Genomic DNA, 21,602 nt, shown 5'->3' with positions numbered 1-21,602 from the left:
GATTTAGTAGTAGAAAATTAATGCCATGGAGAATTCTGCATATAGAAAGTCAACATACTATCCAATAAAAAGACAAAACTGCATAAGTAATATTCAATTTACATCTTCTTGAGTTTAAAATGATGAAGAGAACTAATGAAAAGAGATATATCCCAGGAAGTTTACACAATTAGTACTAAATACAGAATTTAAGTCATTAACAAATTTGAATCCTACTATGTTCCAGGTTCTTTGTTAGACATTGGGAATGCAAAAAGCTACAAATAAGGCATTGTCCTTGCCATTAATACATTAGAACCGCAGTGTTGGCAAATATGCAATATAAAAATCATGTTTGAAGTGATTTTAAAAATATTGACATTCGTTACAGGGCAACAAAAGAAGAAAGGGGTTCACAAAATACAATTTTGAAATATATTAACTTTATAGTAAAATCAAAAGTGAGTCTTCCAAAGCATCAGTTTGCCATGAACTATAATTACTCTGTATTTAGGTAAAAGGAAACTATGGTCTTTTCAGATTACAAATCTGAGCCTTCCACTGACTCTAGCTCACTTCCTTCTTCACCAGTTTTGCTAAGTCTGAAATGATTCAAATACCCAACATGATTTTTTTCTTTTCTTTAAACTAACTACATAAATCAAACTTCAAAAACCTAGTCCTTTCCGTGTGTTAAGAATGAGTCAAATACTGAGGAGGAAATAGGTCATTTCCCCCAATGTCTCTGGTGGTTTTCTCCCATAAGATACTATTGTCTTTTAAAGGAAGAGATTTATTTTCAGGTAAAAACTTTGTAGGCAATATGTGAATGATCACCTGAAGAAATGTTTTGGAAGTTTTTGGAGGCGGGGAGGGGCTATGTTGAACACACATATCAGATCCCGGAGCTAGTGTTGTGGTTTACCAGGTAAAGCTGCTGGCTGTGACACTAGGATTCCATATGGTTCCAGGACAAGTTCTGGCTGCTCTACTTCTGACTCAGCTCCTGCTAATATACATGGGAGAAGAGCAGATGTCCCACCTGCGTGGGCCCTGAATTCATAAGGGTTAAGAGAGGAGCTTTTCCCCCTAAAAACTCATGGATCTATCCATCCTTTTTTTTTTAAGTTTCAATAATGCTTTAGTATTTTTGTGTAACAAGCACTGTTTTACAAGCACTATTTTAGGCTGATCAAACGGAGTTCTAACAAGGAGGAAAGCCAGGTAGAAGGAAAAGCAAGTGTAAGATCTTAAGGCGTCTATCAACTTAGTGCTTTAGGAAAACAGTAAAAAGACAAAGAGGATCATGCAAAAGTAACGCAAGAAAAATTGATACTAGATGAGACGGGCAAAATAGGCTTGAAACCACATCACATTCCTATTTTATTCTAAACATGACTAAGCATTTGAAGAGAAATCGTGACAAAATTTTCACTTGCTAAGGACAAACGTGGTTATTCTAAAGAGAAAGAACTAGAAACAGATAAATGTAAAAGCGAGAATTAATACATCCTTGGATTCACCAAAAGAAAAGATAAAATAAAAACTAGGCTAAAAAGAGCAGAGATGATGTTGAAAACATTTGAATTTTGGAAATATTTGCAGCAAGAAATAACAAATTTATTAAATAAGGAACTGAAGAGAAGAAAAAATCAAGTTTTAGATGTATACAACTAAGATGAGAAAATCTGGGAAAAACTAGGTTTCAGGGATCTGAAGAATCAAGAGTTTCCTTCTGAATCTGTTACATTTTAAATAGACAAGCATTGTATCAAGTCCAAAACTGTAAATACATATCTATAATTCAGGAGGGATTATAAGACAGAAAACATAAATGTAGGGATTGCAACAAGAACAATTTTAGGATAGCAGAATACAAAACCAACACGTTGCAATGACTAGAAGTTAAACAGAAAGAAACTGAATTTGATTTTGTTAAAAATATAAAACTTTATTATTCAAAAGACATATTTATAGGATAAAAGGGCAAGATAACAATCTAAAAGAAGACATTTGAAATTTTAGGGGAACCAAAACATTTCGTTTACATCCCCAGTTTTTCATACTGAGAAAGTAGCATAAAATTCATCAACAGAAGAAAAGCAATACACCATATTCAATACAAGCAAACATAACATGGGAGCCTTCACAGTGAAACAAATATTCCAGGATGCAGTGCAAGTTTACACTCACATAATCATGTGTACTTCAGAGACAGAGGTATCTTCTGAGAAGTAAAACATGAGGCAACTTGCCATTGTGCAGATCTAACAGAGTGCAGTCACATGAACCCATATGGTATAGCCCAGGACATACCAGGACCACATGGTACAACCTGTTGCAAGCAGATCACAAATCTACAAAGAATATCACTGTTGAGTACATAAATATATGAAAGACACCATAAAATATGCTATAAAAGACTTTCTTAATGGCAATAGGGCAGTATTTGCAGGACTGGAAGTCGCTGTGGGTGAGTCAGGGAGTGACAGGTGAGTGAATGTTTAGTTCTAGAACATTACTGCATGCTACTGTAGACTGTATAAACATTGTGCACCTAGGATCTACTAACTATCAAATACATTTTTCTTTTCTCTGGAATATATTTTGTTCACTGTAACCTTTTTACTTCATAGGCTTGTAAACTTCCTGAAGTTTTTTTTTAATTTTTGTGATTTTAAAATACAACATACTATACTATACTATAGTTGTAGTTAAATATTTCATCTTTATATCCTTATTGCATACATTTATTTTGAAAGTTTTATTTTTTTAATTTTAATATTTTTGCAAAAAGTAAGACACAAGCTCACAAATTAACCTTGCCCTACACCATGTGGATGTTGGGAAATCTTTGGCTGAAACAGCAACCATGCTTCTATCATCGCCTACAATAACAAGGCCTTCTGAAACACCTCCTAGGAAGCCTGTGTGGAGCAGTTTTATAGTTAAGCAGAAGGAGCACATTCTAAAACAATGAAATCACAGTATAAAACACAGACCAGTAACATGGTCATTTGCAATCATTTTCAATTATTATGTACTGTGCATAATTGTATATGCCATACTTTTACACAAATAACAGCACACTAGTATAAGCATCACCACAGAGGAGTGAGCAATGCACTCTGCTAAAATGTTACAGGGGGTAAAGTGCCACTGAGCCACAGGAAATGCTCAACTCCATGATAATTTTATAAGACCATCACCATATATGTGATTCATTGCTGACCACATCACCATTATGAAATGCATGGCTGTATTCTGAACTGCACAAGTGTAGCAAACTGTGAAAAAATAACTAAATAATGTGGGCTAAATAGAAAAATCGCTTTTAGAAGATAAGTGCTATTCTTACAAAGTCTACACAAAAGTTTCAAATCTTCTTTCTGGCTTAGGAAAGGCATTATTCACATGAGAACATCATATAACACAAACTTTAACATCATCTTTTTGCACCTGCTGCTTGTTAAGCAGCTCTAATTGAAAATGCAAACTATCCCTAAGCAGAAACTTTTAATTACTGCACAATACACATAATAAGCACACATATTGTATCTAGAATGTGGAAAAAGATGTCTTACTAGAGAAGAACAATGCCCATCTTTCTCCATGGAAAAATGTCGAATACAATAACTAGCCCAGTGTATTCCCACTGGAATATCTCCAGGAGAGCACTGGAGTGCAGCACAGAGTGGTGGTGATACTTATGCCGAGTGCAACCAGTTCCTGCACAACCAGGAGCCAGTGCAAATCCCATGCCCAGTACCCTCATGTGCACAAGACCTCATGGATGCTCTGTTCCCAGTATGCATGGCACCACACGTCACCCAGTGAGAAAACTCCATTTCTAACTCAAACCCCAGCTGGGGACGTTGTATTTAACCTATTAAAGAGAAGCCCTTGAACACTCATAGCACACAGTATTCCCACTTGTAAAAGTGTCATTCGGTCACACACACACACACACAGAGCTGATGTTGACCATAAGTGAATATACTACACAAAGACCATAGCATTATTCCTACCAGGAACCAAATCCAACACATCTTGGATTGGTAAGACTTTCTCTAGGACTTTGCTCTCCATAAAATGAGAAGACAATCATTGTATCAGATGCACAGATGCAGGGAAATAGAAGTATGAAAAACACTGCCAATGAAATACAGTAACTCTCCAGATGTGTGAACTTCCTAAAAAGGAGTTAAAAATAATAATCCTAAGGAGACTTTGCAAGATACAAGAAAAGACAGACAGCCAATTTAAAGATATGAGGAAAATAATTTGTGATCTAATTAATAAATCCATAATCATTTGTAAAACTAGAGCAACTGCTTTTGATATTGATCCAGGTAAGAACTTGGAATTTGGGGGTAAGGCAGTGCTGTGCCTAAAAAGCTAAATGAATGCCATTCCTAATCAGTGAGAGGAGAAAAATCTCAGAACTATTTGTCTCAATGATAACTTAATTTTAGTTGTAAAAGACTGATTAAAGACAATGATGTATATATCATAAAATTTTTAAATGGAAAGAGAAATATTTTGTGGATCATTTGTTCTTGTTGGGGAGGCACATCCTTATTATACGTTACTCATTGTAAAAAAATCAATACATTTTAATGGAATCAGTTTGACCAAAACATTACCACAGAAGTTGGAAACACATTGACATAGTTTGTTGAAAAAAAGTCATAGCAAATAGGACTTCATTAAGCTAGAAATCTTTTGCATAGCAGAGTCAGGATTGGAACCCAGGCACTGTGATGTGGGATGCAGGAATCCCAAACGTTATCAAATTACTATGCCAAACACCTGTCTCTAACCAAGGAATTTATTCACAAAAGATACCAAACCGTGATTACCATTAATATTAATAACATGGAATGCGGAATTATAACTGACAGGGAAAGACAGGGAGTTTCCAGGTTGTTACCAAAGTTCCACAGATATTTTGCTTTATATTACTTTCTACATTTACATTTTATTCTACTTTTCTGCACACATATTGTTTTTCAGGCTTATGTGACAGCAAATGACAGATGTTCAAGAGCTGGTGGGTAAAGTAGTCAATTATTCCCAGGACATTTAGGAAAGGCTACTTGAAGAAACAATGTGAAATGATTTTTTTTAAACAAACCATGATGATGGCTTTTATTCTTGCTCATGAACCACGTTAAACTTTCAATAAATGTTTCCATCCAAATTTTTCTACCTCTATCACGACTGTTTGATAATGGTAACACTGTGTTATACTAAATAATCTCTAGTGCTCATGCTTCTATTTAATCTGCAGAGTTCTTCTACAGTTAGAACCCTTCCAAAAGTATCAGTTTCTGAATATAAAACATGAATTTATAATCCCACTCGGCAAAAACTCTAATGATACAGATCTTGTTAAGCAAATGTATTTTCAATAATAAAGCAAATGAGGGACCAGCACAGTAACCTAGCAGCTAAAGTTCTCACTTTGCACACCCTGGATCCCATATGGGCGCCAGCTCTAATTCCAGTGGCTCTGCTTCCGATCTAGCCCCCGGCTTGTGGCCTGGGAGAGTAATTGAGGACGACCCAAAGCTTTGGGATCCTCCACCCATGTGAGGGATCTGGAAGAAGCTCTGGGTTCCTGGCTTCAGATTGGCTCAGTTCCAGCTATTGCAGCCACTTGGGAAGTAAATCATTGGACAGATCTTCCTTTCTGTCTCTCCTGTTCTCTGTATATCTGCCTTTCCAATAAAAATAAAATAAATCTTTAAATAATAATAATAATAATAATAAAGCAGGTGTACAAATTATATAACATAATGAAATGATTAATGTCCCAGGTTTTCTTTAATGTTAACTTTCTACTTTTCTGATTTCAGTTCTTCTCATAAGGCAGTAACATTAAAATTAACATGTTGCATCCTTTTAATTTATGATTTTTCTTAAGTGAAATTTCAAAGTTAACATCCTTTAACATTTTAAGGATGCTTCTTTTAGGAGCATGGTAATTTGTTCTCCTATGATGATTCTATTGGAATAAACATATTTTGTATTCTACCAGTTATCTATTTTATGATTAGGACAGAGAAAGAAAACTAGCAAATCTAACCTCTCACTAAAGGATACACAATAATAAATTTAGTGAACCTTTTGTATATTCCTACACCTGAATGATGTTTGGACTTCTGGAGGGAAAAAATATGAGAATGTTGCTTATTTCTGTTGCCTCATATTTTTCAGGAATGGCATGTAATTATGAAAAGTATGTTTTATTAAAGTTATCATCAGTAAAGAAAAATCTTAACACTATGCCAAAATATTACAATTTTTGAGTGCAATGAAGGTAAATTTGATATACAATAATTGTAATAACTAGTTCAAATTTCTGATTTTAGTTGTTCCACAACTAGCAATTATTATATGTAAGTACTGGATTATATTTCCTGTTGTCATCAAATATTTTTTTTGCTTCTTGTCAATTTCTTAAAATGATTTCTTATTCATTCATTCATTCATTTATCTTAAAAGCAGAGTGACACAGAGAAGGGAAGAAGGAAGGAAAGATTCACTACTTCCTATCCCAAATGGCAGCAATATCCAGTCGAGAGCCAGGCTGCAACCAGGAAACAGGCGCCTGGTCTCCCTATGTGTAGCAGGGACCCACACATTCAAGCCATCTTCTGTGGCCTTCCCAGAGACATTGGCGGGAAGCTGAATTGGAGATGGATTAGCTGGCACTTCAGCCAGTGATACGATATGGGATGTGAATGCCACAAACAGCAATAACCTGCTGTGCCATGATGGCAGAAGACAATTCACTTTCTGTTTCATTAACTTAGCCCACAGCTGTTTTCAGCACAGTCAAGTACAATGCACCACCATTTTCACTATTAACCCATTTACATTGATTTTGTTAAGGATCACGGCATACACGGGTGGTGTTTCCATTTCCTTATCAACAAAGCTTAAGCAGTAATTTTCTCTATATCACATGTTTCAGTTCCAGCAAAACAAAATGTGAGCATCTTAATAAATTGGAAGATGAACCAAAACTTTTTGACTTAGAAAAAAAGATAAAACAATAAGTGGTTGTTTTTTCATTTGAAAATATATGCTCACTGAGTTTAACTCACTGAATATATACATTCTACACCCTGTTTTATATTTTCTTAATTTTAGGATAGTTAATGTGACATCTTTTTCTAAATGTATACATCATGCTGAGAAAAGTCCTATTCTTCTGAACAAGTCTGAGATCCTTGTGCAGTTGGCGCTTCCAGCCCTGTTGAATGAAGAGTTGCCATTACTTCTGGTCCATCTGAGTAGTTATATAAAAGACCACCTCTTTCTGAACAGACTGCTTTGGCTCCTTTTCATAGTTTGCCCCAGCAATACCTGAGTAGGAGAGAGAAACCGATGTGGGAACTTTTCAAAGGTCACACTGTTGTTGGCAGCATCTCCATTTTCTCATTTAGTGAAGTCAACTTCAAACTCAGCACATAGAGATAAGGCAAAGAGTTCTTACTAAGTTCACAGGAAAAACAAGGCAGCAATAAAAATGCCTCTTGATTTCTTTGTTTTAAAAAATAAATCATATCTCTCATACTCTGAAGATAGCTTTTGTTACACAATGACGGAACTCATCTGGGTAGAACTTATAAAGCAGATGTAATTTCTCTGAATACAGTACTAAATCTGTCAAAAGTGTGGTAGTTACTTTTTAAGGTCTATTCTAACACTAAAGTTGGTAAATCATCCAAGACTACTTCTGTTCTGTTTAAACTTGCTCCACATAAAACTGTTTTACAAGGACATTTATGTGTTCACTGGCAGCAGTTTTGTTCGCATTCTCTTACTAAAGCTCAGTTGCAGAATTCCTCCAATCTCTTGAACAACTTCAACATTTGCTCCACCTCAGATCTACTTTAACTTCACTCATCATTAACTGTTCTACTCCAAAGGGTGTATTGATTGTTTCTAAATGGAAATTACAGGAACTAGGATTTCATTTTTCCTCAGGATTTGGGGGAAACCATGTGACAATGGAACTATCAGCCTTGGATTCCTTGCAGCTGCAGCCTGTACAATACCTGGACATGTACCTCAGGTGTACAGCCTGTACAATACCTGGCCACATCCCTCAGGTGTACAGCCTGTACAATACCTGGCCACATCCCGCAGGTGTACAGCCTGTACAATACCTGGCCACATCCCTCAGGTGTACAGCCTGTACGATACCTGGACATGTACGTCAGGTTGGTTTCCTTATCAGGTAATTCAGATCCGGATGGTAAAAGATGAATGATGGATTCATTTCTAATAGAGTACTTGCACATACTTTACATGAAGCTTGACTGCTTACTAGGACTCACTGCTTTTAACGCCTGTTGAGATCTCATGAAGCATAACCAGTTGTTTGATATTTCTCCCTTCAGAGTCCACATGTTCCAGCATCTAGCATACTGTATTTTCCTCATATATTAGGAAATGAAAAAAAACTATGCAAGAAAAATTATCCTTAATAAAGAACAAGTAAAATTTCATTCACAAAAAAATCCGTATAAATTAGATAAGTAGCAAGGAATCTGGTAATAAAGATAGCTATAATACTTTATGTTTGTGAAGCATTTACCAAGCCTTGTATATGCTAAATCCAGGAGGGTTATTTATTGTTGACTTTACTACTATTTTGAAAAGGAAGGATCTGAGTTTCAAAGAAATCAAATAAAATATCTTTGCATTACAAGAATGGTAATCTGTCATAGTAGGAACTCAAACCTAGTTCTCAAATTCTAAGGCCTGTACACTTATCTTTTAGATATGAATTGTTGACATTACTTGGATTATTTCTGACACTGAGTTTCCCACTCTGCGTTTCTAACCTGGAGTAAGACTCAATACAACTTCCTCTATGTTACCATGAAAGGCTATCAGTAATGGACTAAACACGATGGCAATCATGCTCTGATGAGTTAAATTTCAAAGCATCACTATACAAATAGACTCACAACCCTGATTCCCCTAGAATCTGGGGGCTTTCCTTCATTTAAATTGCATAATTCAGATATGGCACTTCAACAAATTAAGTTTCTGTGCCCTTTTCTGCATGGCTCTATAAACATATTTCTTGCTATTGGCATGATGATAAAGCACATATGGCTCTTCCATATACCATGCTGCTTCCAGCTACGGGCAACACTTAGATTCTGTCTCGCTTTCCTCTCTTTCCCAAGCTTAAATATGTCCAGAGCCCTTGCACTTGAAATCCACTCATACAAACCTGTTCGCTGCATCCTTCTTGTCTATCATCTGAATCATGAGTGCTGTCTCTGGAAGTGTTAGAAGCTGCTAGTCTTTAAGAACTATGGAAAAATCAGTACAGGTGCAGAAAGATTGTCCCTCCTCAAATCTATGGCATGCTTCTTCCTAATAAGGTATTTTTAAAATTTTTATTTCCTAAAATCTATTCATTTTTATTAGAAAGGGCAGGTTTAGAGAGAGAAAGAGGAATATATTTCATCCACCGATTCACCGCCAAAATGGCTACAAGGCCAGAACTGAGCTGTTGTAACGTCAGAAGCCAGGAGGTCCCTCTGCGTCTCCCGTGTGCGTGCAAGGTTCCAAGGACATGAGCCATCCTCACTGGCCTCCTAAGCCACAAGCAAGGAGTCAGGTCAGAAGTGGAGCAGCTGGAACACGAATGGCACCCACATGGGGTGCCGGCACCACAGGGAAGAGGATTAGGTTGCTACCAGTCCTCATAATAAATCATTTTTGTGAGATTTGATGTATCAAAAAAGATCTCTGGAGCATTTTATTTCACTTTGATTTATCACTTCTTCCTGAAGATTTTATCGAATCCTTTATTACACAAACTATACTTATATTCAAGGCCTTAAGTATTTTAAATATATAAAACAATAAAGTATTCCAGGTAATAATGGAGAAATTTACCTAATAGTAGCTTTTTGTGTTAGATATTTTTTGCAAATATAGTTAAAATATCAATTACCACCAGCGAATATACACATACATATTCATATTTATTAACAAAAACCAAATTATGGTTGCATAGCTAATGAATTGCATATAATAGCTTTGTTGGCATTTAAATTAAAAATGTTTCTATCAAATCTGTGCCCTCTAAGATAGCTTATTATATTGAAAATCAGTTAAATTTCATCTTTCCTGAATGTCAACTAAACATTGAAATAAATATTTTTAATTTTTATTTAATGCATTTCAGTTATCCCATCAGAAAAATAACACCAACTTGGCATCCTACGACTTCCACCCAAAACAGATCTAGGTTGCCCCTAGATCTAACTGCCAGGTTGTTCTGAAACAATGGAAAAGGAAATTCCATGCAATAGGTGCCACTGACAGCCCTGTGATCTAGTTTAAATAACAGCTGGTGTTTTCCTGATACTGCTGGAAACAGAAACAGGAGAAAGGCTGAGCAGACAACAGCGTGGCCACAACACAGGAGTACGGTGGGTGGACAGTGGCAACCCAGGATCCCCTCCTGGGAAGGCAATAGCAGAAGCGTAGCATGGAAGCCCAGGACTGAAACTCACAGGAGGGAGTGTACAATTGATGCAAATGGAGAACCAGGCAATGAATAGGATCAGTAACACTGATATGTAGACATGTGAATGACACAGCTTAAAAATCAGCTGGAAAGAAAAATCTGCTAATTAGGATTGCAACGGCCAAGAGGGGGGAAAAAGGGTAAGACACAATAATAATGTTATTGGTGCTTTCTTCACAAAAGGTCAAAAGACTAATTCAAATTCAGAATTAACTGATGGAGACATCAAGAAACTACCAGATAAGGAATTTTTTTTAATTATTATAAGACTCTTTAAAAACACTAAGAAGCACACACTGGAGTTCAAAGATTTGAGGAATATATTACATAGGAAATAACAACATTGAAACAAAGCCAAACTGAATTATTAGACATAAATACAGTACAGCAAATAAAAAGACTCATTGGAAAGCCTCAATAATAGAATAAGTGAGACACAAAGAATCTCAAAACTGGAAGACACCACTGCAAAAATGCTAAAACAGTCAGAAGTCTGGAAGAGGAACCATATAAAGCTAAGAAAACCACACAGAAATAAGGGACATCATCAAAAAGCCAAACGTAAGAATTGTAAGAGTTCCTGAAGGTGAAATAATAAACAAGAACTCCCCTCACATGGAGAAAGAAATGGATTCCAAGCACAGGAGGGACAGAGAACCCCAAATAGAAACGAACAAAAGTGATCCTCACACTAACACATCATGATCAAATTCTCTTTGGTTGAACATAAAGAAAAGATATTTAAATATGTTCATGAGAAAAGACAACTAACATACAGAGGAATCATAGACTCACAGCTGACCTCTCTGAGGAAACCCTATAGGCCAGTAGAGAATGGAGTGACATATTCCAGATCCTAAAAGAAAAAAGTTATCAGTCAAGAATAACATACCAAGCAAAGCCTTACTTTGTCTTTCAAAATAAAATAAAATACTTCCACAGCAAACAGAAGTTGAAACATTTCACCTCTAATAGACCAACTCTACAAATGTTGCATAATGATGTACTACAGATAGAGGAAAATGAAAATTACCTAACAAATTCAAAGGCAAACATGAAGAAGACCTCAAAAAAAAAAAACACAAAAGAAACCTAAATCAAACAATAAAAAAATTCAATGCTAAAATAACAGGACCAAATCACTACATGTCACTATCAACACAGAATGTAAATGGCTTAAAATCATCAATAAAAAGACATAGGTTAGTGGACTAGATGAAAAATCGGACCCGTCTATCTGGTGCCTACAGGAGACACAACTCACCAACAAACATATACAGAAACTGAAAGTGAAAAGATAGAAAAGGATATTCCAGACTCATGGAAAGGAAAAAATGACCTGGTGTAGCCATTATCATATCAGGTAATATAGACATTGATGTGAAAACACTAAAAGAGATGAAGAAAGACAATATATCTTTCTATGAGATAAATCATTCAGTGTTGGTCTTTATTTCTCCACTTCGTCTGTGCTTACATCCAGATGGTCATGAAGTGCTCAAGTTTATATATCTCCATTTCATTGCCTCAGCTGAAAGCACTTGCACCTAAATGGCTGAAATAATTTTCAGCTGCCCTTTCTACTTCCAACTCCAGCATTTCCATATTTCTGACTGTTCTTTAAACAAGAAGTCAAACTTATTTTAACAAACCATCATTCTTATCTTATTTACACTCTTCAATGGCAATTCATTGCTCTGGAATGAAAGTCAAACTTCTCCAACAGACTTCCAGCCCTTGCACAATCTAGCTGCTTCTGATTAATCTCATCTCAACTCCCATCAACATCCTCTCCCTCTACTTCATATTCATTCATTCAGCAGGGAGCTGAATGGGAAACGGAATAGCCAGGACATGAACCAGCTGCCATATGGGATCCCAGCAGATACAAAGTGAGGACTTAAGCCACGAGACTACAGCACTAGGCGGTAAATATCATATTTCTATTTGTATAATTACCAATATGCTGATGCCACAGACATGCAGCACATTTTTAATCAATAATATAAAAAACATAGACTCATCATATTTGATATCCAAAGGCAACAATAGTATGATATTTATATAGTCAAGTGAGGGCAGAATACTCCTCTAGGCATTCTGAATACAGGTACAAAAAATATTGGGACTGGGGTGCTCAGACAAATATAATTAAAGATTTTTTTAATGGCTGTGGATAGGTCTGATCAGAACTACACTAATAAATGATACAAAAACTGCCATTAAGGTCCTTTATATCCTCTTACACAGATTCTGTGATTTTTTTTCTCTGTCCAAGTTCTTGAAACAAGGGAGGCAGCATGGTCAAGATGATAATTCTGTTTGATACTATTGTAAGGTTGAGCCTCTTTACCAAAGACTGTTAACCCAAAACAGGCCTCTCTTCCATCCTAATAACTTACTTCTCCTTTAATAGAGATCCTGGCCTCTGGCAAATTCTTTTTTTCAGATGGCTAAACATTCAGGTTGTGCTATCTTGTCTACACACCAATCAAATTTGGCTACTACAAACCAGAATGCTGTCCAAAACCTTGGGAAAATTACCGGTTAAACCCATACTATTTTTTAAATTAAAAATCAACACCTTGTGAATTTCAAGGAATCAAACATTCTTTAATGGGGACTAATATTAAGGCTGTAGTTAAATTTCAGGGAGGAATTTATGAAAGGATGATATACAGCAGAAGGAGGTAACAGAGCTGTAAGTTGGAAAACATTCAGAACCTAATGTGGTGTTAGGTTTTAGAGAGCCACTGGCTTTACAAACAAAAGCAAAAGATAGATTGTCCTCATCATTGCAAGTGGGTTCTGAGAGTGGGAAGAGAGCCACAGTTCCCCAGTGAGTAGACAGGCAGCGCAGGAGACGGTCATCGTCCTTCCTAAACCCGTGGCCGCACTGCTTCCTCCGTCACAACAGTGCATTTCATTTTTTATTATTTATGGAGCAACATGCATGCAACTCATGTTTTACTAAGGTTTTAATATCAATTAGTAAATGTTAGGAAAGCGCTTTGAAGATGAAAAGTTGTGTAAGTTCTCAGTATTATCATTATACCCATTATCATAAAACACATAAAAGTCACAGATTCTCGTAAGCTAAATAGGTGAAGAATGACTGTGCCACCCAGCATTCGAGAGGAAGATGACAAAGGAGCAACCTCCGCTGAGAGAGGAGCCATGGACACCTCTGCGAAACAGGTGGGTTGGAGAGGGAGGACACGGGGTTTAGCCTTGCACTTCTGACGAATATTCTATAGAGACATAATTCACTAAAGCAATTCAATTTGTATTTCAAGGTTCTAAAAAATTACCTGCTTCCTCAATGTTTTATAAACACAGGAGTGAAAGGAAAATAAAATTTATTAATGTGCACAAGTTTTAATAATTAGATACAGTTTTGATTATTAATTTTGTGGAAAATGTGTCGATGATATTAATCCACTCCAGAGAATGATATAAACAAATGATGAAATCTGAAAGTGCCTAGAAGATTTCATTTTTAAAACATTATTTCACTGTGAAAAATAAAACAATTGTACCTACATACTTCTAATATTGTATGTTGAAGCAGAGACATTAATACTTATGCTCACAATTTGTCTTTTTAATGACAGGAAGTGGTAGAACAAAGCTTGGGTCGTAGTTTTTAAAACTAGAAAAGTGTAATGCCTCACTACTATACATATTTAGTGGTGTAGTTGAAAACAGAGGCTTTTGTTCCTTCCCATTACCAACGTCATACGGCTACGAAGACTTGGCTTGAAAGCCCAAGAAATGTGCCAACTCACTCCATGACTCACACCAATAAACAAATACTTTCTACATTTCGATTCTTAAGCCAATCAAACACAAAAACAAATGTTTACATCCTCATTGCAGTCATTCTTGACACTCCAACAAAATGTATGCATTGAGCCTAATTCGTAATTCACAAAGTTTGTTTTGATGTTTGCCAAACTCCTAGATTCTAAATAACTAATGTGTTTTCAGAAACAGTGAAATTCCCAATGAATATCTCAAATAACACCTCTTTACACACTCAAATTAACATTGGATGTATTTGTCTTTGACAGAAATATTGAAATCTTTTCCTTAAAATCAAGACACTGTTAATTTTTTATTTAATTAACCAAATAGTACTACAATGTTTCATCTCAGCTTCTAAGTAATGTATTGCATGCGTCTTCCACATATCAACTTGTTCAGTTCCTTGTGAATTTTAAAGACTGTATTAGAAACAGTATGAAAACAGATTCAGACTTCATTCTTTAAAGGAATTAATTTTTTAGGCATACACAGCAGTAAGCCACTATTTCTCAAATCTTTAAATAATTCTATATATCATTATTCCATGATACTAGATCTGAATTGTTTCAAGGATATATTTTTTGAGCAAATAAAACCCATACAAAAAATTAAGACATTTTGCTGAAATCAACACTTTTTTTTTTTGGTTCTGTTCTCAGTACTCATCCATGACCCAATTTCTACTGAAAACTAACAATAACATTTAAGGAAAAAAAATCAAATTCATGCTTCTGACATTGTTCTTAAGGAATGCTTTCAAACAAAGAATCTGAATGTTGACAAAGTAGAATTTTCCTTTTGAATTTTAGAACACACACATCACTACCACTACCACAACCACACAGATTAGCTCAGACATTCAAATTGCCAAAACCTTTTGCAACTAGATAAAAAATACATAAATCTTAGAAAATGCAGAAGAAACCCAAAATAGTTTATTACTTAATTTTGGAATTAATTTTTATTTATTAATTATATATTCACATTTTGAATCACAATAGATGGGTCACTCAGTGATTGTAGATTTGGGAAAAGGGATTAATGGAAATTATAAGTAAAGATGACCTCTTATTATTTAATTTTCCTTATGCAGATTAGAAATGTGAAGCCTTCATCTTTCATCCTAAGCCTAAATGTGTACATACTGATAATGAAAAGAAGAAAAATCTCTACCTGTATTTCTTACCTTCTTTAGATGTGAAATGTCCTTTTAGAAACATTGTCCTTTAATTTTTTGTTGTTGTTGTTCTTTAAAATTACAAAACCTAAATGGAGGATTTAGGAAATCTTTCCAACTCCAAAAGGCTATGAGTTTCTCACTCTAGGAAGTTTATATTGGAGGGAATTTGAAGTCAAGTAAAGTTTCCCGTTAGTCAAATTCATATAAAAATTGCTTCTATATCCCTCATAGAGAAATAACAAATGGAGGATTTCTGTGTAGCTACAGACTGAATTATCGGTAACATGTCAACATTTCATGTTTTGATATATAAGAATCAAGTTTCAGATGATTTAAGAAAGACATGTTTGAAATGAATGGGAAAATATGTACTAAAAAGTGTCATATCAAAATTCACACTCATTTGGCAAATTTCCCAGCTTCTTGCTAATGCACAATCTTGAGGGCACCAGGTTATAGATCAAATAGTTGGGTCTCTGCCCATTCTCCCTGCCCCCTCCCTCCCTGGCACAGTAAACCAGGACTGAGTTCTTAGTTCTTGACGTTAAATCCAACCCAGCCTGGCTTTTGGGGGAGCATTTGGGGAGTGAACTAACAAATGAGAGAGCACATTTCTCTCGCTCCCTCCCTCCTTCTTTCTTTCCCAAATGACTTTTACAAAATAAAGCAGTCTTTTTTTTTCCCTTTTCTTTCTCTTTTTTTTTAAATTTTAGTCCTTCTACTTCGTGCGTATGGAAAATGGTCCACAACAAAATGAAAACATTGTCTTGACCCCATTTCCTCCACCATCCACAGTCCCTTATCTTGCCCCCTGCTTTTCAGCAAATGCTTTGTAAAGAGTAACTTGAGTGACTGATGGTCAGTGTATAGATCTTCTGGTCACATTTTCTTTTAAACCACCTCTAAAGAGTCCTTTGCCTTTTCTACTCCTAAACTTATTTCATTAAGATCACTAAATTGTCTTTATAACGCTAATCCAGCAATCTATTTTCAGTGCCCATTTGCCTATTACATTTGAGTTAACAGCAATACCTGCAGTTAATCAAGCTCCTTCCTCAACCTTCAATCTTCTCTTGGCTTCTCAGGTGCCGTAACACCTTGGCTTCATCCTACTTCATCGATTGTTTCCTCTTCACGCTTTTTGCTACATTCTTCTCCTATGTCCATTATTTCTCAATGAGGGAGTTCCCAAGTGATCGTGTTTCAGTCTTGTTCTCTCTCCACCCACATAATATGTCTTTGGCACTCTCTCATCTGGACCCACAGCACTATCTACATATTCATAAATACCAACCTGACATTGCCAACCTAGACTTCTATTCTAAACTTGCAACCACACAACTTGCATCACCATTTGTATGCCTAAGAGCATATCAAATACAAAATAAGTAAAAATGAATGTATACAAATCCCCATAACCTGCTTTATTGCCAGTCTTTCCATCTCAGCTAATGATAACACCATCTCTGAAGTCCTCAAACTGAGGGCCTAGCAATCATTTTTGAATTGTCTTTTCCACTTTTCTTCCACACCAAGCCTTCAGAACAATGACAACACTATGTACAAAATATAGCCAAGTTTCGTTTCATGTCTATGCCAATATCATCTTCCTGGGTGGGTTATGGTAATAATTTCCTATCTATTCCTCTGCTTCAACTTTTGCTCCAACAGTTAAATCTATAGAGTAGTCAGACTGATCTTATTTTGATATTAAATCATCATAGCTCTTTTTTCAAACACTCTATTGGTACCATTTCACTCAGAAAAACCCAAATTATTATCATGACACGCAAAGCTCTATAAGTCCTGGACTTTGGTAATGCTTGGGCTTAACTTTCACTATTATTCTCATTCTTCACTCTTTTCAATCATACTAACATTCCTAGCATTCCCATAACTGGAGGCCTTGGTTGAGTTATTCCTCTGCCTGGAAAAACCCATCACATGTTTCAGATATACTCAGATTTTGCCTACTCTGTCACTCTGAAGTTTTTTTTTAAAGATTTATTATTTTTATCGCAAAGTGAAATATACAGAGAGGAGGAGAGACAGAGAGGAAGATCTTCAGTCTGATGACTCACTCCCCAAATGACTGCAACGGCCAGAATGGTGCCAATCCGAAGCCAGGAGCCTGGAGCCTCTTCCAGGTTTCCCATGTAGGTACAGGGTCCCAAGGCTTTGGGCCATCCTCAACTGCTTTCCCAGGCCACAAGCAGGGAGCTGAATGGGAAGTGGGGCCGCTTGGATTAGAACCAGCACACATATGCCATCCCAATGTGTTCAAGGTGAGGATTTGGCCACTAGGCCACAGTTTTAGGCCCTGTCACTCTGTTTTTAAGATTTTCTTATTTGTTTGAAAGGCAGAGTGGCACAGGAGACAGAAATTGGGAGAGAAGAACCAACACCTGCTGATTCATTCATTTCCTTCCTTCTCCACTAAACCCCATATTTCAGGCTTCCTTTGCCTACCTCTACTTCATTTTCTGTAGTACTTAGTACTTTTATCAATTAAATATTTTATTTATTATCTTTTTGTTTGTTGCCTACCTCCACTTTTATGATATAAGATCCATAAGAAAAGACATCTTTATTAAGACAGCAATGTCTAGTACACAGTAGAACATCACAAATATTTGCTAGCTGAATGAATATTGACTTCCCAATACCATTATGATTCATGTGCGATGAAAAATAAGCAGCCACATACTTACATTTGCTAACTCAACACTGCTCTTCAAGTTCAATAGTCCTTGAACTCATAGTCAATATAAATAATATACTTTTACACTTAGATAACCCAATTTATTTCTTAAAGTCCTATATTAACCTTATAATGACAATTGCTTTCATATCCTTTTATTCCTAGAAGAATGGAGTCAAAAACAAGAATGAAACTCACAAGGTGTGGCAAGATTACCTTGGGTATCTTAATGATGGTGATTGCTACAGTAGCTGTTGGACTCATTGTCTACTTTGTTGCATATGGTAAGTGCTCATTAAGTCTGGCTTTCCAGTCTTGTTGATATTATATTGGGAAAATTAGGAATTTTGATTTTAAAAAGGAACAAAAAATTGAATGAGACAATTTCAGAGAGCAAAATTGCAATGGTTACATTTACTTCAGACTTTGCTACTTTGAAAATACTTTAATGTTTAATGAAAACATTTTGATGAGCTTTAATAAATGTAAAGACCTATGATACTACAATTAAGGTACTAAATACTCACCCCCCCAAAAAAATGTCCCTGCCTGAAAACGTTATTCTTTAGTGAATTTTATTTAGGGAAAACGAACAAAGTTTCATAAGGATTCAAATGCTGGGAATGCACTAATGAATAATATAATCAGTATTACTTTGTTGAACTTAAAACTCTCTGAAGAGGTAATAAGTGAGTAACAAATATGAAAGCTTACAATCTGTGATTTTTTTTATTATTAATTACATTGCATTATTTGACACAGTTTCATGTGCTCTCTGGATTCCCCCAACCCTTCCCCGTGCCCTCCCCCCATGGTGGATTTCTCCACCTTGTCCTATGTGTGTCATTTTTTTCTTTATACACTATTTTATTCTCAAAAAATCTCTAGTGAAAAATAAAATATTCCTTATATTCGGGGTGAAAAGGAAAAGATGGTCTATACAAATTTTTCCTATGCATATTTTGCAGAAAAGGATAAGATATGTGTGTTCAAAATAGCTTTTTGTACCCACTTGCCTGAGTCTTTGCTCATTACTTTCCTTAACACACTTTTTTCCTAAACTCTTCAATAATAAGAATATTTTCATAAGGAATTTTTTTCTTTATTCTCTCAAGAAAGTAGCTACTTTGGAAGATAAGAAAAAATGTAATGTAAATTTGGCATTTTTAAAAAATTAATTGGCATTTCATCACATAACTTGTGCTTGAAATTCAGCAACAATATATGTACAAAAATTGTTGCTTATTAAATCTGTATGAACAATATTTTGTATGTACAGGGTACTTCAAAGAGATCTTGAAAGGGCAAGTGTTGTGACACAGCCTATTAAGTTTCTATTTTGGACACACACTGACTGGGATGAAGATCCAGCTACCCCACTTCCAACCTGTCTTCCTGTTAATTATCCTGGAAGGCCATGGAAGAGGGCCAAAGTTCTTTGGTTATTGTAGCTCACACACATGGATTTCCTTGTTCCTAACTTTTGCCTGGCCCAGCCATAACCAGAAAACGGAAGTACCCCCTATCTTGTGCTCCAACTCTCCCTCTGCCTCACATACTGCCTTTCAAGTAAATAAATAAATAAACCTTTTTGAAAAGGTTTTTTTACTTGTCTGAAAGGCAGAGTCAGAAAAAGTAAGAGTGAGAGACAGAAGGTCCCCATCCACTTTATCTCTCCTAAATGGCTACAATGGCTGGGGCTGAGTCGGGCCCAGGAGCCAGGCTCTCCATTCAGCTATCCCACATGGGTACAGGGGCCTAGGGACTAGGGACAACCTCCACTGCTTTTCCGGGTACACTACCAGGGAGCTGGACTGGAAGTGGTGCAGCCAGAATTTCAACCAGAACTCATTTGCGGTGTCAGCACCACAAATGAAAAGTTTACTCACTGCACCAAAGAACCAACCCCAGTATATAAATATTTAAAAACAAATGTCCATTTCAGCTTATTAAGGGAAAAGAATTTATACAAAGGGAAATCAGGTTGTGCATTGTAGAATAAGGAAGCAATCTGGGGCCTGGTGCAATGGTTCAATTGGCTAATCCTACAACTCCAAGCAAGACGATTTGATATGGGCTCCAGTTTGTGTTCCAGCTGCTGCACGTCCCATCCAGATCCCTACTTCTTGCCTGGGAAAGCGATGGAGGACATTCCAAAGCCTTAGGACCCTGCTCCCATATGGGAGACCCAAGAAATGTACCTAGCTCCTAGCTTCAGATTGGCTCGGCTCTGATCATTGCAACCATTTGGGGAGTGAATCAGCTGATGTAAGATCTACCTTTGTCTCTCTTTTTCTCTGAAAATATGTCTTTCTAATGAAAATAAATAAATTTTGGTATATATTCTTATTTGTTTATTTTTTTTCTGATACAGTTTCATAGGCTCTGGCATTTCCCTTCTCTGATCCCTAAAACTCCTCCCCCCAATGGTTTCCCTTTATCATTACAATAGCATAGTCTCTCATAAGCAGCCTTAAGTCCATCATTCGGCTTTATTGTATACTGACATTGTAGATATGGACAATGGCAGACAGTGCAGCATCCTATTGTCAAGATACATCCAGCAGTTTCATTGGGGGTCCATCTTTGAGTTGGATGTAGAGATGCATACTGCCTTGTAGCTTCACATCTCAGTATTCTAGTCTCTATTACAGTTACTATGCATCCTTTTAAATTAAAAGCCATAAAACAAAATCAATAACAGGAACAAATAGAAAATTAACAACAACATGAAGTTAAATAACATGCTACTGAATGACCAACATGTTGTTAAGAAAATGAAAATCAAAAACCATCATGTAATAAGGGGGCTTTTGTCTTTACTTTTCATTTCTCCACCCATGTGTTGGTTATTTAGTTTTTTGACTCCATGGTGCTGTAAATGTTTTGTTTTAGCTTCATATGTGTTGTTGAAGTTATTTCGTAGCTTCTCATTTAAGGGAATGTATAATGACAGCATAATAGAGACTAACATGTTCAGATGTGAAGATACAATGCAGCATGCATCTCTATGTCTAAATCAAAGATAGACTCCCAATAAAACTGTTGGACATATCTAGACAATTGGATGCTGGACTGTTGACATTGTCTGTACCAGCGATGTCAGGGCACACTTAAATAAGACTGATGGACTTATGACTGTTGGCAAGGACTATGCTATTTGCAACAATATAAGGAAAATCAGTCAAGGAATGGAAATTTAAGGAGAGGTTAGGGAGATTCCAGACCCTATGAAATTGTACCATAAAATTCAAAATTATAAGAAAGAAAACTTCTTGAAAAAATGATGCTCCTATATGACCTATGAGTCAATGAAAAAATTAGTAAGAAAAAAATTTCAAATAAATGAAAATAAAAACAAA

At 36.0% G+C, this 21,602-nt stretch overlaps 1 protein-coding gene across 1 annotated transcript in view; it reads left to right on the top strand.

The window, feature by feature from the left end:
* The first annotated feature begins 13,694 nt into the window (after nt 1-13,694).
* LOC121147431 (transmembrane protease serine 11C-like) overlaps nt 13,695-21,602 on the top strand; it is a 38,086-nt gene continuing 30,178 nt past the window's right edge. Inside the window, exons 1-2 of the mRNA XM_040967282.1 lie at nt 13,695-13,750; nt 18,409-18,524. Of these exons, the coding sequence (XP_040823216.1) occupies nt 13,695-13,750; nt 18,409-18,524 (172 nt within the window). The remainder of the gene's footprint in view (nt 13,751-18,408; nt 18,525-21,602) is intronic.

Source organism: Ochotona curzoniae, unplaced genomic scaffold (assembly GCF_017591425.1).
Source record: "Ochotona curzoniae isolate NIBS_2020 unplaced genomic scaffold, NIBS_Ocur_1.0 scaffold_4506, whole genome shotgun sequence".
Taxonomy (NCBI): Eukaryota; Metazoa; Chordata; class Mammalia; order Lagomorpha; family Ochotonidae; genus Ochotona; species Ochotona curzoniae.
This window is presented reverse-complemented; position numbering and strand designations above follow the sequence as displayed.